Source organism: Ciconia boyciana, chromosome 15 (assembly GCF_034638445.1).
Source record: "Ciconia boyciana chromosome 15, ASM3463844v1, whole genome shotgun sequence".
NCBI lineage: Eukaryota > Metazoa > Chordata > Aves > Ciconiiformes > Ciconiidae > Ciconia > Ciconia boyciana.
The window spans coordinates 13,880,117-13,901,358 of NC_132948.1; the positions used below are offsets into that span (position 1 = coordinate 13,880,117).

Genomic DNA, 21,242 nt, shown 5'->3' on the forward strand with positions numbered 1-21,242 from the left:
GAGCAAGCTGCAGAGGTGGAGAAAATCAAATAATACCAGGTCTAGCCCTCTCCAGTCCACTGATCCAAAAGCTGATGCTCTTTGAAAGCCATCTGCCTTCCCGCCCTGCTCCTGCAGGGACATCCAACACAGACAGGCAGGGGAGCTGCCCACTCCGACAGCCTTGGGCAGGGGCCGTTGTACCAGACCACCGGTCCTCCTCTCACGACAGAGAACTTGCAAACACATACATGATTTGGCTTGAGAGAGCTGCCGACTGATGGCTCAGCTATCGCAGTGAGTCCACAGAGCTCCACCGCCAAAAGAAAGGGTCAGAATTAAAGGTGAGCTCCCTGCGTTCTCAAAAGGCTTGCGCTCACCGGCCACTGAAGGACAGAAAGGCTGTTTTCTAGCTCCTGGCCTCATACTAGCTACTGTTATTAAACCCTTGAATGAACAAATCAGAGGTCTATTTACCAAGTCTGCCCCCTTGATAGCACTATTTGATCAATTCCAGAATCCTTTTTGATAGGTAATTAAAAAAGCTTTTCCTTAGATATAGAGTGGAGTGAACCATTAATTACACTTCAGAGCCCTAGAGATGCAATTCCTTTGCTACTGTGAAATGTCTATAGCAAGCAACAAAAATGCTCGCCTCTATAAAAGAACTGAATAAATGAAAGTAATTTCCTCAAGACCTAGATTCCTCTGCTTTTTATGGCTAAAGACTTGAGTTGCCTCAGCATTAATAAGTTTGTTCTTTAGGGCTGAATTTTCTCAATACAAACATCCATGACCATAACACAAAGAAATATCTTCTTTGGCTGATAGAGCCAGCAGACTGAATCCATATATTAGTATTATTGTTATCACTGAACTGCCACAATGCACTCGGCATCAAGTTGCACAAAAAAGATCAGTTAAATTAAAGATCCTCACCAAGCGGCGACGATTTCTTGTAAAAGCCAATTTAGCCCTTATGGAAGCTCTGGGATCATATTAACTTTTCTCCAAAGTATGCATAATGCATCACAGCAAGTGGTTTTAACAAGTGCATGTGTGCGTATGCGTGGACGTGTCCTGCATGTAAAGAAACCCAGAATTTATTTAAGTTGCAAAGTCAAGTGATAGAAAGTTACAAAATGCCAGATTTACAGGTGTTCAACCTGTTTAATTCAACACCTTGCGGTCCAGACTGTGCACCAGAAAGAACAGGGGAATTGATGTTGTCCTGAGAGATGATGCTTACGTTTGAAAGCATCTGGCTAGTTGACACTTCCTAATTTTCCAGGATGCCACACTGTAAAACAAACAGCTTTTGTAAGTTTGGGCGCCCTTCCCCCCCACCTTTGAATGAAATTCCCTAAGGTTTTGACTTTTTCTGCGTTCTTCACCTTTGATAAAGTCAAAATCTACTGTCACATGGGGCTGTAGCACCTCTGTCTTCATGCATGATTGGGAAGGATTGAGTATGATCCGTTGTTACTGGAACACAGACTTATATTTTGTGCTACAGCTGGCAGCAGCGAAGGCTGTTATTCCCCCAAAAGGGCAGATGGATGGCTGCTGCCGTTCCTGAAGCCTACTGTAGCAATACAGCACGTTCCAGCTAAACCTGTTCTCTTTCTCTCAGTACCCCTAACAAATAAAGCCGCTTGAAGACAAATGGCTACGCAGGGGTTCAGGTGGCTGACTCTGGGCACTTCTGTTCCAAAGTGTGGGATCTCTATCAAAATCTCAGCTGTGTTGCTCCAAATCTATTTTTGACTATTCAGTCAAACGTTGGCCCTTTGACATTATGGTAAGAAAGGCATGCACACAGCCCAGCAGATTTCACAGCATTCCCAAGGGTAGGATTCAAGGCTATTCTTCATCCACGTGTATTGGTAGAGATAACTGATACAAATACATGTGCTTATGCTTTCCCACGCATATACATAAGGCCAGCACTGGATTTTTCTCCACTAAGTACTCAGGTTCATGTGATCACAACCCTCATTTTGAATATGGAAGAACATAAATGGAAATAAATCCAATAACATTTCACCATTAAATAACAGTTTTCTCAGAGAACCACAGAGCAAGTTCTAGCTTAGCCGTGTGCTTCCAAGGGAAAAATAACCCGTTCCTTACAAGAGAAGCTTCTCTTTCTTCTATTGCACAGAGGAAATAGGGTATGTTAGTGAGGGCTAGAAAGTCCTGCTAATACTTTACTGCTGGGAAGAGAGAGCAGGACATTAAACATCCTGAGCTCTCTGCAACATATTTTCCACAGTGGTATAGGCCTTGAAAAACTTGAGCACACCAGGGAGCAAAGCTGGGGCTGCAGCAGGGACATGCAGAGTCCTGTGCCACTTTCCTTGTCCCTTCTTCTTGTGGCTTGCCCTTAACTTGAGAAATGTTTTTCAAGCTTGATATGTGCCTGTATGACAGGGGATGAAAATAATTCCATCACAAGCATTATGAATTTCCTTGTAACAAAAATAATCCTGTAACAAAAATAATCCTGCAAAATTCTTTTGGCATTAATGTAGAATTCATACGTACTAAAAAATTTACTCTAGAGTTTAGATAGTAAATAACAGTCAGTACTAACCAGACCACTATTTTAGAGTTATTTTCATGTATTTTAACAGACAACAAGATATCGACCACTTTCCACTGAGTACGTGAAGCAAACTCTCAGGTCAGTCCAATACTAGGATGATTAGCTGAATGTTTCTAAATACTCATCAATCAAGCATAATAAATCCTGAGTATTCTGCTTGACGTTGAACTCAAACACATTTCATTCCCACTGCTCGGTCCTTGCATCTTCTCAGGGCACTCAGCTGCACTGTACTCAGCTGCTTCAAGGCAAAAAGTCACCATTAAGACTTATGTAATACCTTGTGGAAAGATCATCAGCCCAACTCTAAAATCAGCTCATTTGATTTAGGTGAAATCCAACAAGAAATGAAAAGAGTGTTCAAGGTCACAGTGAATAAACACAAACTCTTGGGAAGGCTTTGCATTGTTTTATAAAGCAAAATTGCAACTTCTCTATATTACATGTCTCTTGAAACTAAACACAGCTTGAAATATCAGTTCATGGTATGTTTTTGAACTGTTTCCCCAGGGTTGTCTGCTTTCTACATAGAGACAGGGCAAGCATTCAAGCTGTGGGAGGTACAATATCAGAGTAGAAAAAGCTGAGACATATTTATTACACCACGTTAGGATCAAACTATAATTTTGTAATTATTGTGTGAATTGTAATCACAACCAAGCTATTTACTGTCATCGCTTCGATTTGGCACACAAACACAACATGCACAAAATCTGCTGTTGTCTCTTGTACTGACTTAGCGATTCCTATCTTAAAGAAAAGGCTTCTGAGTTAAAAGGAATATCTGCACTGGCAGCAGCAGGTAGGAAAGCAGAACACAATGCGAGGATATGGGAAAAGCATCTCGAGAGCAGGACTACCCACCCAGGCTTGCCGACTTTACTGCAGTGGAAGGACATGGAGGTGACTCCAATTTAGGTGCCTTCATGGTCACGCTGTCTGACTCTACACCTCTTTAGTGTAACGTATTTTTTTAATTTGCTGCGTGCGGATGAAAATACCTCCTGAAAAGCAATTAAACTGCTGAATGCTTACTGTAGTTATGCTAGTAGAAGGAACAAAAGGCTTATTCTACCAGAATAAGATACTGGACAATAAGGGGAGAGTTCAAAGATAAAATGAACTAAAAGATAATATTTCTGATCAAATTTCTTTTAAAAGATGACTAAGCCTTGAATATTATAAGTCCCACATTTGCATAGTGAAATCATGTTTACTTTTATAAATTGTGTCTATGCAATTCAGACTTGAGTATAAATTTTGCTGGTTCATATCTTTAATACCTACTGGTGTGTGCAAATGTGTAGATCTGAACATTTTAAATGGCAGCCAGAATGGGGAGAAAGCATGGTTTAATACTTTGGGAATGTGAACCCAGATAAGTGGTTTTATTCATAGGCTGGCCATGGACTTTGTACATGGCCTTGGACATTAATTCTACCTTACTTCTCAATTTAAAAATGAAAAGTCTTCCCTTTTTAAAAATGAAAAGTTCTGAGAACAACATGAATATAAATCACAAGCAGACTGAGAAGGGCTCAGCGATGAGAGCTATTATCAAGAGGCAGGGAGATGAGACCATTGGGCAAGTCAGAGTACAAAGTCAGACAAAACAAGAGTGGTTTTCCCACAGCCTGTTTCAAAGATCTGGAGGTTTAGTTGTCTCCAATATATAATTAGAGCAGAGTGTCTAAACCGGACAGAAAGTCAAGCTCAGCTTTGCCTTATGGCTATGATGCACAACTATTACCTGTTAGGGAAGCAGATGTGATCCTACGTGGTGGATAAGAAGAGGTTGATGGGGTAGGGAGTGAAAACTGCCTCTCAGCACTAGAGCGAGAGCTCCCAAGAGAGACTGTGTATGAGTAGCTGTGCATTTGAAGGGGTCAGAGACAAAAAATGATGCTCATGAGGACCTTTGATACAAGTGGATAAAACTCTTCATATAATAAGAGCTTCTACTTTCTCCAAACTTTCACTCATTTTTCATAGCAAATTCAGTCTGAAGGGTTTTCCTGTGACTCGTTAAGTATCTAGAGACAAGTGTTTTAATTCCAGCATCTAGACCTAACTAGAACCACCTCAAAAGTGTCAAAACACCACAAGGAAGGCAGTTCTCCCAGTAACTCAGACAGTTAATCACGCAGCATGGCCTTACAAGAATCCCAAAATGAGCGCGTCAAAAAGCTTATCTGAATGACTCATCAAAGCTTCCAAGTAAAACAGTGGAAGAGTATAATCTGAAGTGAAACATCACTGCATTGCAAATGCTCTCATTCGTCTGACAGCTGCTGAGCTAGTCAAGCTCTGCAGCCTTTGCTTTTGTATTTCCTAGTAGAGCATTCTCATTTATTATCCACCTGACCGCAGCACCTAATAACAGGCCAGGTCAAACCTCACTGATTTTCATCTGAAAAACTTCACACTGATTTTAAGGGTCTTTGGACCAGATCTGATGCACAACTCAAATATTTGCATAACGACAGACTACTTTTTCCCCAGAATAATTCCATGATGGATTTTTATGGTACATCGAGAGAGATGGAGAGATGAGACCATTGGACAAGTCAGTATACTTGCATCAAACGTGGTATCAAAGCAGTAGATTTTTTTTTCTCTTTGCCAATTCTTTTATGTAGGTTTTCTTTTGTATAGCAAGTGTCTGAGAAGACAAATGCTGAGTCAATACTTCTGAGATTAGATTAATATGTAACACAGCTAATGAAATTTGTAGTTAAGCTGAAGTTTTGTTTTGCTGGATTTTGGTTTTGGCAGCTTCAACTGCCTAAAATCCTAATTCAATTGCAATCTACTCACAGAGCACAGCTGTTTTGCTTGGCTAAACTTTTCTCGTCACTTAATACGATACTTTTTTTATTTAACTTTCAGTTCTGCCTAGGAGCCCCAGTGGGTCTTTTAAAACAGAAGATTATTATTAGAAATTAATTAAGTATTCTTTTCAATTCTGTCTCCTGAGAGTAACGAGGCATTGCTGCTGATCTCCTCTGCATTAAGACATTACTGATTGTCATTCGTAGGATGACAGTGCGGATGTCTCATCTGGAAGATACACAACTCCATAAATATGAAAGATTTGAAAGACATTTAATACAAAATATAATAAATCAGTACAAATATTAAACATATAATTGCAATATCAAACATAGCACAGGCATGTGAAGACTGTAGCACTAGAATAAAAATAAACACACATTCCAAAGACAAAAAAAAATGCAATTATAGGACCCCGATGGATTACACTTAGTCCGTGTTTCAGCACATTGTAAACCCCAACTAAACAATTCTAAGAACATCAAATGCAATTAAAGAAAAGGCAGTTGATTTGATGGGGTTTTTTTTAAGTGACCAGTGTCTACAAAGTATTTGTTGTCACTGCCCCACCCTCCATTGCACATGACTACAAGGAGCACAGGCTAAGGCTCCCGCCTCTGGCCGTGGGCTGAGCTGGCACTACCTGCCTTTTTCTAAGTGAAGCAAACCCAGTAAGCACCAATACCCTGATGTAGTTTTTGATCGGAGGCCTTGAATGTGCATATTAATGCATTACTCACAGAATTAGCTATGCATTTAACACGGCACTTCATGCTTGAGATGGCAGTCGGTCTTTTTAATTTTCACTAAACTCAGGGGTATATGTATGACTAACTGCTGTCATACTCTAACCAGGAAGGGATGTGAAGAGAAGAATGCCACCATGGGTCAACAGAACAACAATCAATCACTTACTCTTAATAATAATGTGAAATTCAACTTACTTTTTTGGTCTGTAGTCAGGGATGGACCTGTCCAGTGATATCCTGTCACTGAGTTGGGCATTGTAACCATATTCTTCATACTTAGTCTCTGATTCATGGCTATCATCTCTCAGGGTAGCAGCCATTCCCCCCTGGCCCAAGCCTCCTGGACCTTCAACTAATCCCATGGGCTTTGCCAGACCTAAATGAAAAAGAGAAAAAAAATCAAATTATTAATATAAAGGAAATGGATCTAACCCCTCCTGTGACCACAGAATGTTTTTAGATAAACAAGATCTGAACTCCCATGAAACTCAGCTCTGAAACCCTCATGGCTCTGTGGAAATTATCCTCCGCTTTTCAAACCAGAGTCCATATCAACACATCTTGTAGTATCAGTGCATAATTATTCATGAGCAAACTATAAAGAATCAATTAGCAGCTTTCACATTTTCTCCTTTTTCCTGTATAAATCCCTGGAAACAGGAATCTTGTTTCCAAACATTCCAAAATGCCTAATTATCCTTAAGATAATTAAAATAAATTTTCCTCATAAGAACTGGAGGCCAGGCCCTTTTCCAGTATAGCCCATTATAGCTCCATTCATTTTAAGGGAGATATGTTGAATTTCTACCACATGTAGGTCTACCAGTTTAACTCCATATTAATGTCAGTTCTGGAACAAGTGTTGGAGCAGGGGCATCTGCTCTGTGGCTCTAAGACCACCTGCAGCTCTTGAATGGTTCAGGTTTGGTTCCCATGCTGGGAATACAGCTGCGCGACGTCACCAGCTGCTGCTGGGTGGGAAATAGAGGGTAAATCTAATTTCACTATGGGAGTCAATAGATGGGTCATTTGGACTCAACTGCACACCTTGCCCAGCCTGTTCCCACAAAGATGTGCTAAAACTGTTAGGGAGCTGACACCACCTCTCACCTGGGAATTACTCCAGATTTCCTCTGTCCTTCAGATCTCTGATGAACGAAATACGTATATTATGTAAGATACTCAGCTCTATACAGCTTATAGGATCAGAACGTTTGGACGCACTTGAGCTAAAATGATTAGCCCCATGTGGTTAGTGCTGAGATATTAGCCAGTCAACAATGCATTTATAGGTTTCATTCGCTGGTATATTACTGGTCAACTCAAAAATACATGTAAAACAAAACTAAACCGACATAAAAAATGCCCATGCGATCACATCGCCAAGAACCTCTTCCATGGCAACAGGCATTTAACGTGGTGCTGAATTCTCATAAATAAGCTCCTCAAATATCCAGTGTTTAACATCAAAGCTTTCCTTTCCAAAAGGCTCACTATCAACAAGTCATTATAAGCGAAAAAGTTACTTATAATAGTCTTGGGGATACCATACAGAAATGTACAAATATCCTCCAAATCATTTGCAACGCAGAGCAAAACAATTAGAGTTTGACCTGCTCAACATTTTTCAAATTAAGAATTTTTCAAGAGGAAAATGTCATTATTTCAACTAAACAATTAAGGAGAAAGACAGAAAGAAACTGTCAACTTTTGCTAGGAACAGACATGCAAGGCAGTACAAAGCTGGGACTGGCTTCTCCAAGTCACAATAAGATATCAGACAGTTTAGTCTCTGATGAAGGAATTTCTCTTGCACCTCATTGCTAACGCTGTCCTCACTTGTTATTGCTCGATCATCAGCTCTGCTTAATTACAGGACAGAACAGAGAGACAGTGGTTCGTTAGTGGTCTGAAAGAGTAAAGTTAACATTTTCTACAGTAGGCGCTTATGAGAAAATCCTGTGCTAAGCTTAAGTGCAACACTACCAGTAGTCTGTCCGAACATAAAAGGACTGAGTACCTGCAGTACTTGGGAATTTTGGAAGTGAATTTCAGACGCTGCCTACAAAAATACGTACCTCATACTGCAATCAGTGATTCCCAGTCAGGACAGACCTTGCTTGTGTTTGTGTCTTTGATGTCGTCTTCATGTTCCTCATCATCATACACTGAAATGCTCAGCTGTCTCAGAGTGAATCATGAGTCTGAGCAGGAGGAGGGAGGGCAGAAGAAGAAGAAGAAAAAAAGGATGCCCTACAGAAAAACATTCTTGGCATGTTTCATGACTACTCTTCCTCCCAGGCCAGCTATGCTGTCTTCCTCTCCCAAACACGTTTTCCTCTAGTAAGGTATGGGAACTAACCCAGAAGACAAATAGGAAAGTGCTCTTGTCCTGTCTCAAAATGTACAAGGAGAATGCAAGAAATCAGTTCAGCTGGGCTGAGTTGAGCCCCAGCAGGATGGCAGAGTGGCTATTCCTTACCTTTCTGCTGAAAAAAAAAAAAAAATTACAAGGAGTTACCAGCACAAGCCACTAAATCCTAGAGAATTTGGACCTAATGCAACAACTGCAAAAAAGCTAAAGGTTTCCAAAGATTATTATAATTATTTCAAGTACCTATATAGTTCTCGTTCATGTCTCATATTATTCTTGAATTCATGAAACCGTCTTCAGGTATGTGCAGAAACATTCAGAAAGTTTTTGCATGCTTGTCTCAGCCATGCTCCTCCTGTGCAGAAGTCGAGGGGGTAAGAGTCTTTCTTGTGATCTTAGGCTGGCCATGTGAATCTCTGCCCAGCTGCATTTTCAGGTAACCGGAAAAATAGAATTGCGTCTCTGCTGTCCAAACTTCTGGCCAATAGGAGCTAGCTCATGAGCCAAAACTTCCTACTGACTTACACTGGTAGCAATTCACTCGGAGACAAATCCAAATCATAGCACTGTGTTGAATTGCTGCTTACCAAGAGACACAACTGAGCATGCTGAGTCTGGATAGGACTTATGACACTGGTTGCCATTCTCTAGTGCAGTCCTCACTGGTTCTGTCTTAATTATTACAAATATTATGATGCCTACAGTTTGCTATTAATGTACAAACACACCAAGAGTTCCTACTCTGAATGACTAACATTAGTCCAACGTGACCTCTTCAAAAACAGTATTCTTGTCCCTAAAACCTTAACAAATTTTCTTCATACATCACAAACCGCTCTTCTTTATTCTTCACATTTCTTTGTAGAACTGTACCTTATGAATCTTTCTTCCACTAAAACTGGTTCAAAAATGTCTGAGAACCTTCCATGCTTGCTTGCAGCAATCATCATAAAGCAACTGGGTTAGCATCAGTGGTCATCCTGCAGCTGGTATTACACTTCTGCATTCTGCAGGGACAGGGAGAAACTCGCAGAAGGGAGGCTCACAAATAGGAATTGATACAATAATTTCTCCAACTGGGTCATGCAAAGGAGGAAGCTATAAGCAGAAAATGTGATAACCTGATATTTGGGGTATTTAAGAAGGACTATTTGAATTTTCTAATGAAACCATTTTCTGTAAGAAAAGTAGAGAATGAGACAGACAGTTTCTGTTGAAACATGACTAAAACTCTTCAAGAGTTATGCTGCCAGTTAGTGATTTCAAACAGTAGAAATTCTTTTACCTTACTAAGTGAAGCACTTCAATACACATTAAATATTTCTGAAAATATTTTAGGGAGCTTCATTTTGAAGGAAATTGTAATATTTGTCCCTTTTGTTCCAATTTAGGATGAGAGGCTATTTGGCACTTTGACTAGCTTTAGTATTTAATATTACTTCCTTTGGAAAAATTAGAACAGAAGGGCCTAATGTTGCCATCCCTGGCCTGACAACTAGTCCTTGCTCAAGTAATTACAGAAATTACATGTCTGGGACTCTAAATCTCTCCCCTCCCAAAAGGAAAACCACAGCAGCCCAATCTTCCTGCATGATACAGTCTTAGACTTACAAGACACTAATAGCAAGCAGTGATGCTGCATGCCTCTGCTTTACTTGCCCAATATACGGCATCTTAAAGAGGGGGCTCAGTTTCAGAGAAAAGTCAGCAGTTCCCTCAAAAAAAAATAAAAAAAGCACAAGCAGGCCTTATTAAAAAGGAGTCAAATTAAGCACTTTAGAAGTTAAAGAATCCAGAAAACTAGACACTTCATAAAGCCTATGTCCTTGAAAGACTGCAATGTGGAAATTTATTTGCTGATCATTTGGAATCATCTGGGCTGGGTTCTGATGTTACATCAAAGCAAATTGAAGACGACTTCATTAAAGTTAACTGACCTGCTTTGATGAAAGGCACTCCAAGATGTGGCGTGCTCATTTGACTTTAAGCAACAATTTAATTCCAGTAGTTGAAAACTTTATTCTTTATACTATATGCTCTTGCAGTTTACAGAACAAAACACTTGCATCTTTATGGCACAAGTAACAGGGGAATGAAACTTTCAACCCACAGGAAGCATCAAGCACTTTGCTTGCAATTTTTCTTATGAGAGAATTAGCTAGATAGCCTTCCAAACCACGCATAATGCAATTATTTCATATACCTTTTTCCTAAATCTGATATTCTAGCTCTTCATGCTGATAATCTGATCTTGTTCTAGGAAAGAGTCATCATATGTCTGACTTTCTCTCAGAACATATTGCTGTGAGGTTTTTTTCCCCATTCATTACCCAAATTGTAGTCTAGTCTGACTGACAGTTACTATAGCAATGCAGTAACATTGACCAATGTACAGCAGCAATTAAATAAATGATATCACATTGCTTCATTGTGCAAGAAAAGCACTAAAGTGTCCCTACAAATTCTTAGGAACAATGAATATAGTATCTTATATATATATATGTTTGTGTGTGTTTTAAATTCAGCAATTACAGGCAATGTTCTTCAATGCTCGGTTCGTTAGCTAGACACACTGTGTCTCACATAAGATAACATTTGCACAGCATTTTTCATCTCAAAGGATTACCTGTTGCTTCAGCAAATGTCTCCTCAACAGAGTGCTTTGCCCTGTGACTACCTAAGTCAAGATCATAACTCGCTAATCCCCAAATCCACGGTTATCTGCACGGGTCAGCCTTTTGTGAAAAAACAGAAAAGGGGTGCCAGGTCAGCAGCATCTTCTCAAAAAAAGGTTGGTCTTAAGAGATAGCATTGGGAGGCAGGAGATGGGAGACAGCATCCTCAGGTTTGGCCGAGGCAGAGGCTGCTGGTGAACAAGACACCCCTTCGGCACATCCTCTGGGCCCTCATCCAAGGGGTGCCCCACAGTCTGGGACCACCGAGCAGAATCATCTCCTCAGAGGCCTTCCAGCATGCCGAACATGGGAACAACACCTGGGAGGGCATGGAGGAGCAGAATACTCTACAGCAGTGCTCCCACAGGATGCGTAGGTGGGCTGCCAAAGACAGGGAGTCAGCAAAGAACAAGTTATTTGTGTCTTATGTCTTGGGTGTTTTCTCCTCAGCGAAAACCCAGGGACAGCCCATAGGAGAATTCATTCCTGTGGGTCTCGCCTACTGGAACAACAGGGAAAGGGACACCTCTCTGGAAATACTGCTGCTCGGCAGAGAGACAATTGCTATTGATTTTGTATGCTGGGTGTTCAGGTCCTACAGTGATGGGGAGCAGTATAAACCTAAAAAAGACACATGGAGAAGTGCTTCTGGTTCAACTTCCAGCATATATCTGGGTTTTAAGCAAGGCAGATCAGATGAGAGAGCTTTTCTGTTTTCTTCTTTTAAAGCTTGCTGCAGACTTCCAGATCCTCATCGTATTTTTGAGTTGCCTCCCTATGGCTCTAACTAGCACCCATTTCACCCTTTTTTCCATGGCTTGTGAAGCCATTGTGGGCAGGATACAGCACCACTGCTGATAGTGGAACCCTGCGGCTCGTGTCAGAGCAAAGGATTGAAATCATGCTGCCAGCTCTGAAATGGCGATGGGCAGAGAGGGGAGAGAGGGACCAACAGTGGCAATGCCCAGTGAGCTGCTATTTTTAAAGCTGCCTTTTCTTTAAATTTTTAGACTAAAAAGATCTACAGCCCATACGCTGGGATCAGTCATACCCAGTTCAACACCGCAGATGACAATGAGGTCACAAATAATTAGTGTCTGTCACTCATTTCAAATTTATTGCTCTCACTGCAGAGATTTCTGTGTAAGAAAGAAATTGCTGGGAGAATGGAGAGCAGAATGAACCAGTCTTAGTTTCTTAACCAGATTAATTACTCCACAGGATGCATAATTTTCTAGGAAGAGACCTTCTATTTTTCACTATAAACCCTGTCACAATGGGAAAATTACTGAAGAGGAACATGTGAGGAACTATGGCAAAAGCAAGATCAAACTACATCTGTGATTATTTTAGTGTCTTTTTTTTTTTTCATTTGCAACACAATTACAGGCAGCTGTATATCAGGTTCAGCCAAGGTTCTTAGACATCATTAACCTTTTACCAACTCAAAATAAAAATAAGCAATTGCGAATAATTATACACCCACATTCACAATAGCACAGGTCTGTTCTTAGCCTTTTCCTGGCTGTCCTGCCACTTCTGGCAAGGCCACCTCCCCTCCAGCAGCTGTGGTTCTGCTCCCACACCTCATCCCTCTTTCATCAGAAGTCTGCCCAGGTGGTACCAGGGATGTTGGGCACAATCACAAGGCCAGCTCCATCACCAATGCCACCAGATTTGGTAAGCACTGACAAAACTGCTGCAAAATCTCTGAAACGCCCTTGCTGACCTGCCTCAGTCTTAGGCTGAGAAGGGCTCCAAAGCCAAACTTCTGAGCCTTATCTAGACTTAGATCATCTGCACTCTTGAATAACTACACAAAAGTATTCTGGTTCCTAGCACCTTAAAAGGAGGGAATAAAACATTTCCTTCTAAAAAACCTGGCATAGTCACCCAGCAGTTTTACCTGTGACCCCTGAAACACTTCTCTCTCTTTTAAATAGGAAACATAAAACTCATCAGGAAAACAGTTGTTTCCTTCCTTTTTCAATTCTGATTTCTCAGTTGAAAATATCCCTGCATACTTTGCAAGGCAATAAAAATCTTTAGATCCTAGTTTAACCAAGGGGAAAAAAAAAAAAAAGGATTCAGGGGCAATAGCAACTCTACATAGATTGACAAAGCTGACTTTTAGCATTTCCAGTTATATCTTTTAAAAGAAAAGAAAAAGGTTCATAGACTCTAGAATAGGTTCAGTAACATAGCTAAAACGAGACTCAGCTTACAACATTTTTTTTAAGCTATTCCTATACTAAACCACCCTTTTGGAAGCAGGTATTGAATTAGTTGCATCTAATGAATCAGCCCTAGTGCTTCCATCTTGAGTTACTGTATTACGCTAATTTTGTAGTCTTGCTCTGTTGCAACTAGAAACTTCAGGTGAAGGTTACAGCCTCACTGACTGGCATATCTGTCGGCATGGAGGAAAAAACTGGTCTTCCTCCTTCAGGAGTTAACAGTGCGTGTTAGAGCGAAGCAGATGCACAAGAGAAGCAGCTGGTTGGAGGAGGAGGAAGAAAGAGCAATATGAGCGAGCTGTTCAACACTAAGCAAAAGGTCTCAGCTCACCAGTTGTCTTGCTGTTTATAGCTCCATTTTAGTGATCTCTAAAAATAACTAAGAGGAACAAGTTTTCTAAAATAACATGTTTACATCAGAGAGCGCTTCAATCACGTGAACAGTGCCTTCCCTCTCATACACACCTAGCACAGCCCCGGGACGCTCTGATCGGCTGCTCAGTTCAGTACGTTGCCCAGACCGGGTGCTAGAGGAGACCTCCTGGGGAGGCTAAGCAAGTCCCTATGGGGCACAGGTGCTACAGCCGAGAGAAGAGGAGCCATGAGCTTTGTCTCGATTCCAAATTGAGCTGATGAGTCCCACCGGGCAGATGGTTTGACAAAGAAGGGAATGTATACAGAAGCTACAAAATGGCAGCAGTAACTACTTTTACAAAACGTTTTGAAATCTCTGGATAGAATGCACCCAAGTTATTCACTACATACCAAAAGAAGCCGATTTGGGGCTTGAGATTCATTATCAGAAAAAGATCTCTTTTTCAGAAATAAACAAATCCCTTCTACCTTGGATACTTTAGCTGTTGAGGTGCTCCAGGATAATGTTTTTGCACCAGCTTGTTCACAAGTCCTTTCATTGGGCTACTGAATACAAAGCAGCCCCCACTGTACAAAAGGTTACAGTACTTGGAGCTCTTTTGCAACCATCACTGATATATCGCAGTGCCCCCCAAACACCAGTGAGGTTGGACTCCCAATGCCCCTTGAGGTTGGAAGGAGTCATCCTACCCACCTTTGGGCAGAAATGATCTGCTGAAAGGTTAAGGAACTCCCCAGGTTTGCACAAGATATGGTGGTGGAGCCACAAATCAAAAGCAATGACTGCCTGAATTCTTGTCCTGTTGTGATTAATTTGGAATTAAAAACCAGCCTCCCTCAGTTTCTAACACAGGCCTACCCTGGCAAAAGCTGAAGCATCTTCTGTCCAGTGACGTCAGCAGGAGCGAACGGTGTGGGGTGGTATCATACGGCATCACATGTAGAATGGTATTTCTCTCTTGTCCACCCCATGATACCACCCTGACTCTGCCAAAATGCTGAGTAAGTTTCACAGCCCGTGCTTTCTTTTTCCTCTCTCTCCCATGCTGTATGCTTCATTTTTGCCAAAGGACCCCATGCAAAAATGTGCCAAAACCAGGTATCTGCCTCTTCCATTGCCTCCCACGAATACTGCACAAAATGTGGTTAATGAAGAAATGACCATAGGTAAAGAGTGGCTCTCTGTGATTATTGCCTTGGAGAATATAAAAAAATTGTTTTGTCCCACAGGCATAAATTTGCTGAATGCATTAGCAGCTCAGTGCACCAAAGTTAAAGGTGGAAAAGTAAAAGCATTTTGCAGCTGCAAGCACAAGGATCGACAATATCCAGAAAAAAAACTTATTTGAAACTATTTCACTATTTGACATTATTTCAGTCAACTCTGCAAACAGTAGTATGCAGCATGAGGAGTCAGTAGTGTCTGGTTCATGATTCAATCTAAATGTTAAACAGAGCCCGGCCCTTAATTTCTGCATATCCCTACTCAGTTTCTCCTGCCACCGCCCTGCAGTAAGCCTACATAATATCTAAGATTTGCTGCCCGGGGAACTGATCTGAATTTTGTCCATATCAAAGGTGCTTACTTTCTGAGCTAGAAGGAATGCTGTATGTGGATGAGATTTAGTTTTACGTACAGAAACATTCACCAAATCGCACTCTACAGGGACACAGGCTCCAACTCTCTGCAAAGAGGAGAGCAACAAACAAAACCCCATGCAATTTAAATGACTCCAGCACTTCCATTTATCTGAAATCCAAAATACAGTCCTATTTTTATAGTTGTAATCAAGTTTGCTGCATCCTTGCTTGAAAGATTTATGTCCCCTCATATCCAGTATCCCTGAAGATATACCAGGGAGGAAACAAACAGTATCCTATGGATGATGGTTTGAAAAGGAAAAAAGTAGAGTAACTTGTAAAGCTGAGGCACTTAATGTGCAACGTTTTGGCTCTAGCAACTAGGTGGTGCAGCATTTTTTTACCTTGACCTCATCTCCAGACCCTTCTCTCTGTTCAAGTGGGAGCCTGAGATCGTGTTTCTCAACCTTCATCCACAGGTGACTGACAATCCTCTAAGATATTTCTCTGTGAGAAGACTGCTGAACAGCGGTGAAGCGATGAAGTGATTTGGCAGCTCTGCTTGTAGGAGGGCTGTTCCTCTCCTGCCCACAGAAGCCAGTCAGGCAGAGAGAGTGCAGAATCAGGAGCCTTGGAAATGATGTAGATTAGGACAAATTATCTGGCAAGAGGACTAATATCCAACCCCTTATGTGCTTTGCCCTATGTTTCATCTTCTTTTTTAAAATGGGGACATTTCCTGGTTGCAGAGAGCACTCGGAGGCACAGCCTATGAATATCTGTCAAGTGCTCAAAGGACATTAGAAGGAAAACGGCATAAAAATGCCCAGGGCTGTTATCAGCATCTGGGCTGGAAGCTGACCCTTGTTCCATCCTACACACTCTGCCCCTATCATATTGATGCATTAATCCTTAAACCCTTTATAGGAAGCCCTATCAGGACAGGATTTGGCCAGAACAGCTTTTTTTCTTAGTGTTTTCATGACACGTAGTCTAGATTCAGGACACCATTGTAGCAGATGCTACATGAGCCCAGAAAGACAGTTTCTACCCCAAAGAGCTCGCTATCAATGTTGAAGACAAGAAACAGATGCAAAAAGATAATCAGGGAAGAAGACAACAAGACACCATGGATCAGTAAGAGAGGCAGAGGTTGCAGTGCAACAGCAGCCTGTGGATTTCATCCTTGTCACGACAGCAAGAAAACGCGTTGTTTCATTGCCCACTGGAGGATCTTCTTTTCTACCCCATTGAACAGATTCTATCAAAATGTGCTCCCCATACACAGATGGCTGCTTGGGGCTGAAAAGGAGATGATTCCTATGGGAGAGTAACCTAGGTACAGGGTTTATAGTCTTCAACAAAATAACATGATCGAGATGTTTCTCAAATGATTCCTTCTGTAAAAAAGCTTGTAATAAAAGCTCCCTACTCACTCAGGTTATTTTGAGATGATGAAAGATGACAGTTCTGATACATGTAAGACAGATTTCCCACTGAGAAGGCTCAGCACAACTCCTCCTATGCCTACAGAGGGAAGGAGCCCACATGGAGATCTTTGGTAAAGCTGTTTCATGCCAAATGCAAGATTCCTAGTGCATGACCTAAGACTTTGAGGAAGAAGAGAGGAATATCTGAGGAAATGCAAAGAAAAATGCCTAACGGAGGGCCAGGTGTAGGAGACAAACATAGCAGGAAAAACTGTGTTAATCGTCTTGGCACAATGTGGGGAACGACCAAGTCCATCAATACATACAACAGGCCTGTTGGGGGAAAAAAGGAACATATGTCCTTGCAGAGCCGTTTTCTCTCCCTGCCCCAGTATTCAAAGGTGTTTCACACATGCTGCTGCTGGCTTCATCAGCCCTCTCACAGGCCTAATTTTTTGTTCATTGGCTTAGCAGAAACAGTAGCATTGCGTAGGCTACTCCCTCTCTAGACACAAAATTCATTAGTGCTTTTTAATTGGAAGAAATACTGTGGTTTTATGTACAGATATCTAATATCAAAAGTAATTGCTTTTATAGAACACTCATTTGGAGCTGGTTTCCCCTTGAGATGAGAAAATGTATTCTAATTACAACAGATAATTCAGGAGGAGATAAACAGATTGATGACTGGAAGGACCAAGAAATAGGAGCTACACAGACCACTGGAGATGAAGATAAAACCCCATTTGTGAGGTAGAACACTGATCCCAAGCCTGTAGATAATAAGAGAGATACCAGAGTTTTGCCAGAGCCTTGATAGAAGCAAAATCAATTTCCTAAAGAGCAGGGATCCTTAAACAAGGGAGAACTATGTGATATATTTTTAAACCTAAATTTTGAGTAACAAAAAAAAGAGCCTACCCCATATGCACAATTCTGAATTATATGTGTGCGATTCTGATTTGTTTTTAATTTTAATGATCAAAAAGATCATTCACAGAGAAAGATCCGTTTGTTTTCTTTAAATAAATAACAAATGCCAAGATTCTTCTAGAAGTTTTAAAATCCCAGCTGACTTGTGGCTTGTGCTGGTGAAACATATAAAATGGATTTTTCTCTTCAGGGCTTTGGAGGAAAGCCAGAGAACTCCTCCTCTTGGTGATGGCATAAATCTGGAGTTGGGAGAGGGGGAGCTGAAATGTTGGTGTAACTGCCCGGCAGCCCGCTGATATTAAAAGGAGACAAAATGTGAGTGTCATCAGTTTGGTATCTGGCCTCTGGCAGTAGCCAATACCTGAGGCTTCAGAGGGAACGAAACACAAATCATAAAGCACTTGGCCAATTAAACCCTGCACAGTCCCTGGAAGCAGAGTTCCCTTCTGAACCCTACAGGCAGGTAACTAAAGCCCTGAAGCATAATATTAGATTACCCTCATTATCTTAACTCAGACAGGTAGAAATAGGGCTTAAAACTACCCACTGTCCTTTAAAAGCCCAGCCACTAATACTGGATTCAGCGGCCTCCGGCAGCAATGAATTCTCTGGTCTTGTCACGGTCAGAATGTCACTGGCTCACATGGAATGGATCATCTGTATCAATATATTAGACGTTCTTTAATTTTTCCAGGGAAACAGAGATGAGAACTCCTGGGGAAAAGTGATCATTAAAATTATAACAGAGCCATTCTAGAGAAAGGGAAAGGGAGTTCTTCTTGAAAAGCTCCAAGGTGCAAGAGCTAAAACTTTGGGGCTGTTTAATCAGATGCAGGAACGAGCTGCTCCAAGCCAAGTTAAAGGGCTTTCATTTCATAAACGAGGAAAAGATCTTTTGAAAAGCAGGGAGTTTGCTTGTGTGAATCACAGGTAGGGAAGGGAAGCAGCAGACCATTGCAGGAAGGGAGATTGGACCCAAGGTCTGACAGGACGGACCCCACAGCTGAAAAGATGCTGTTGGATACAATGACATTTTCTTGCACCTAGAGAGCTGACTGCATGTCTCTAACCATTAAAAATACCCCTTTGATTTCTGACGCAATTCTGGATGAGAAATCCCTGACTGGCCTATTCTCAGACCAGCTCAACTACAGCAGTAAATCCCACAGGGTTAGGTTCCATAAGGAAGAAATTATCTTTAAATATGAGGAATCTAAAAAAAGCGTATCGATCTAACTTCAGGTCCTATGCAGGCTTGTACCACTCTAGACTCTATTGTGCTGATATTAAAGGCTAAAGTAACCAGAGGTTGCACCACATCTGACATTGTCCAGCCTGCCAAATCACTTCCTTTCAGCCCAGGTTTCAGTCAGGCACCCTTGGGACTCTGCTCTGTCTCAGAGGGCTTGTGCCCAAGACTAAGCAAGACTCTTCTCTCCCTGCTCAAGGGTGTTTGGTGAGCTCTCGACAAGGGCCAGACAAGCCCATCTCCTGCAGCATCGTTTTGCAATCACGGTCCACATTATTTGCAGACATTCATATGCCTCCCTGCTCATTTACCTAAACAGTCTGCTATTAAATTAAACTAACATAATCACACAGGCAGCTTTCCCAGTAACAAAGTCGCGTACAACACTTGCCATTTGTATGACTGAAAAGCTCCCGGTTGTTCAACCCATTTTACACAGCAGAGGATGACAGCATTAAACCCAGCCGTAGTAGCTGCTGGAACTCAAAATCACATCACGCTTGCAAGTAGGATCTCGATGTTCCACAGCTGTGAAATTAGTCACCACCTCCACGTCTGGCACTGCAACTCCAATAAAGAGACCACGTAACGCCTACAGACCTGCTGGCTATGTCCACTCTTCTCCCTTCCACGCTCCAAGGGTCGCTGTCCAGGGTCTTCGCTGGCCATGAGAGAATCAAATGATCTGAAAAGGTCCCCAGTTTTGTCAGAGCAGTGCTGGTTCTCTATCTGCTGCCTCTCAATCTTAACACCAGGTAGTTCTCCTTGGGAACAGATGGTAGAAGAGATCAGCCGCCACTGAGGACATGAGATTTCAAATACTTCCATCAGATCTCTTCAAGGGCCCACACTTGAAAATCAGTTAATTTGGATATCGGTTTTGACAGGAGCCAGAGAGCGCCTTGATTCCTCCGTTTCCCTTTCAGTGTGATATTGCCTTACAGGCTCTTTAAAGGTGACAGACTTTTCTTTTGCATCATTACACAGCAATATTGATGGCTGGCTTCAAAACATACTCATTTTCCTGACAGACTGCCTATTTTACATCTGTAGATATGTGTATTTTTCTTGAACTGTGTTTGTGTGCTGCTTTCTCAGGCACATCTTTAACACCTCTCAGGGAGTTTGGCTTGGAAATTTGGTTTGAGATAGAACTTGCATCTCCGCTTTTCCTCCTCTTTCCTCCCTTCACTTTATTTTCATATCTCATGTCAACATACACTACAGCAAAGCTGTGCCTTGCTTGTCAATGCCAGGCTGCAGTGCCTCCTTCCATCAGCCTCTTAATACGCATGTGATTTAATTTTCTACCAGCAGGACAAGTCAGTTCAAAACCAAATACAGGACACATTTGAAACAGCAAAAATACAGCCCAGAATCCAGCATCTGAACCAAAATGCTTACAAATCGACAATTTTTGGCACTTTTGAAGCTAGAGTGGTTGAAGAAAGTTACTACGCAGAGTCCTAATTGGTGAGATAAATTGGCAACCACATTTATAGCAGATCTATTAGAGGATGCGCCACAACGAAAGGTCTGATTCTCTCCTGCTCACAGAGGAGGACTGGGAGGAGAAGTTGTCTACAGTGCTGAGAATTAGACTTGGTTTTGAAGTGCCTTGCTATTGTTTAAGGAAATGTTGAGCCTAGATTTGGGTTTGGCTCCAGAGAGAAAAGTGTTCCCTTTTGAAATTCATAAAAGAAAGCCTATTTAGAAATGAAAGACACAATGTTGCATGGATAGCTTATAACATACAATTAATCAGGGATTTATCAGGGAAAAATAAAAAGAATTAGGTACTATATTCTCTGTAGGAAGTAAATCAAAGGATGAGATAGTTTTGCAGACGAAAGGAGAAATGAGGATAAATAGCAATTGTTAGTAAATTTGAGAAAATAAAGATGTAATGTTAGGGAAAAAATATTGGTACAATGTTCTATTTAAAAGCGGTAATAAAAACATTGCTTACTTTGATTTCTGGCCTTTCTGGTTTATTGTTGATATAAAGATAAATTGACTCAGACTTCCAGGAGCGCGAAAGCTATGATCCACTGTTACAGGCACTTTAAAAAACAGCACTGCTATAATACCTGATTCATTATTAACAAGATTGGCTTCATTGCGTGTTGGTATTTTTACGAATTGACTGTGACCTACGGCTAGTTTAGGCCCTGACAAACTCACTGCAAGACAAAGTGGGCTTTGTTTGACAAAGGGGGG

General features: G+C 41.4%; 1 protein-coding gene across 1 annotated transcript in view; it reads right to left on the reverse strand.

Moving 5' to 3' along the window:
- GALNT9 (polypeptide N-acetylgalactosaminyltransferase 9) overlaps positions 1–21,242 on the reverse strand; it is a 156,628-nt gene that overhangs the window by 119,631 nt on the left and 15,755 nt on the right. Inside the window, exon 2 of the mRNA XM_072880211.1 lies at positions 6,364–6,544. Coding sequence (XP_072736312.1) covers positions 6,364–6,544 — 181 coding nt within the window. The remainder of the gene's footprint in view (positions 1–6,363; positions 6,545–21,242) is intronic.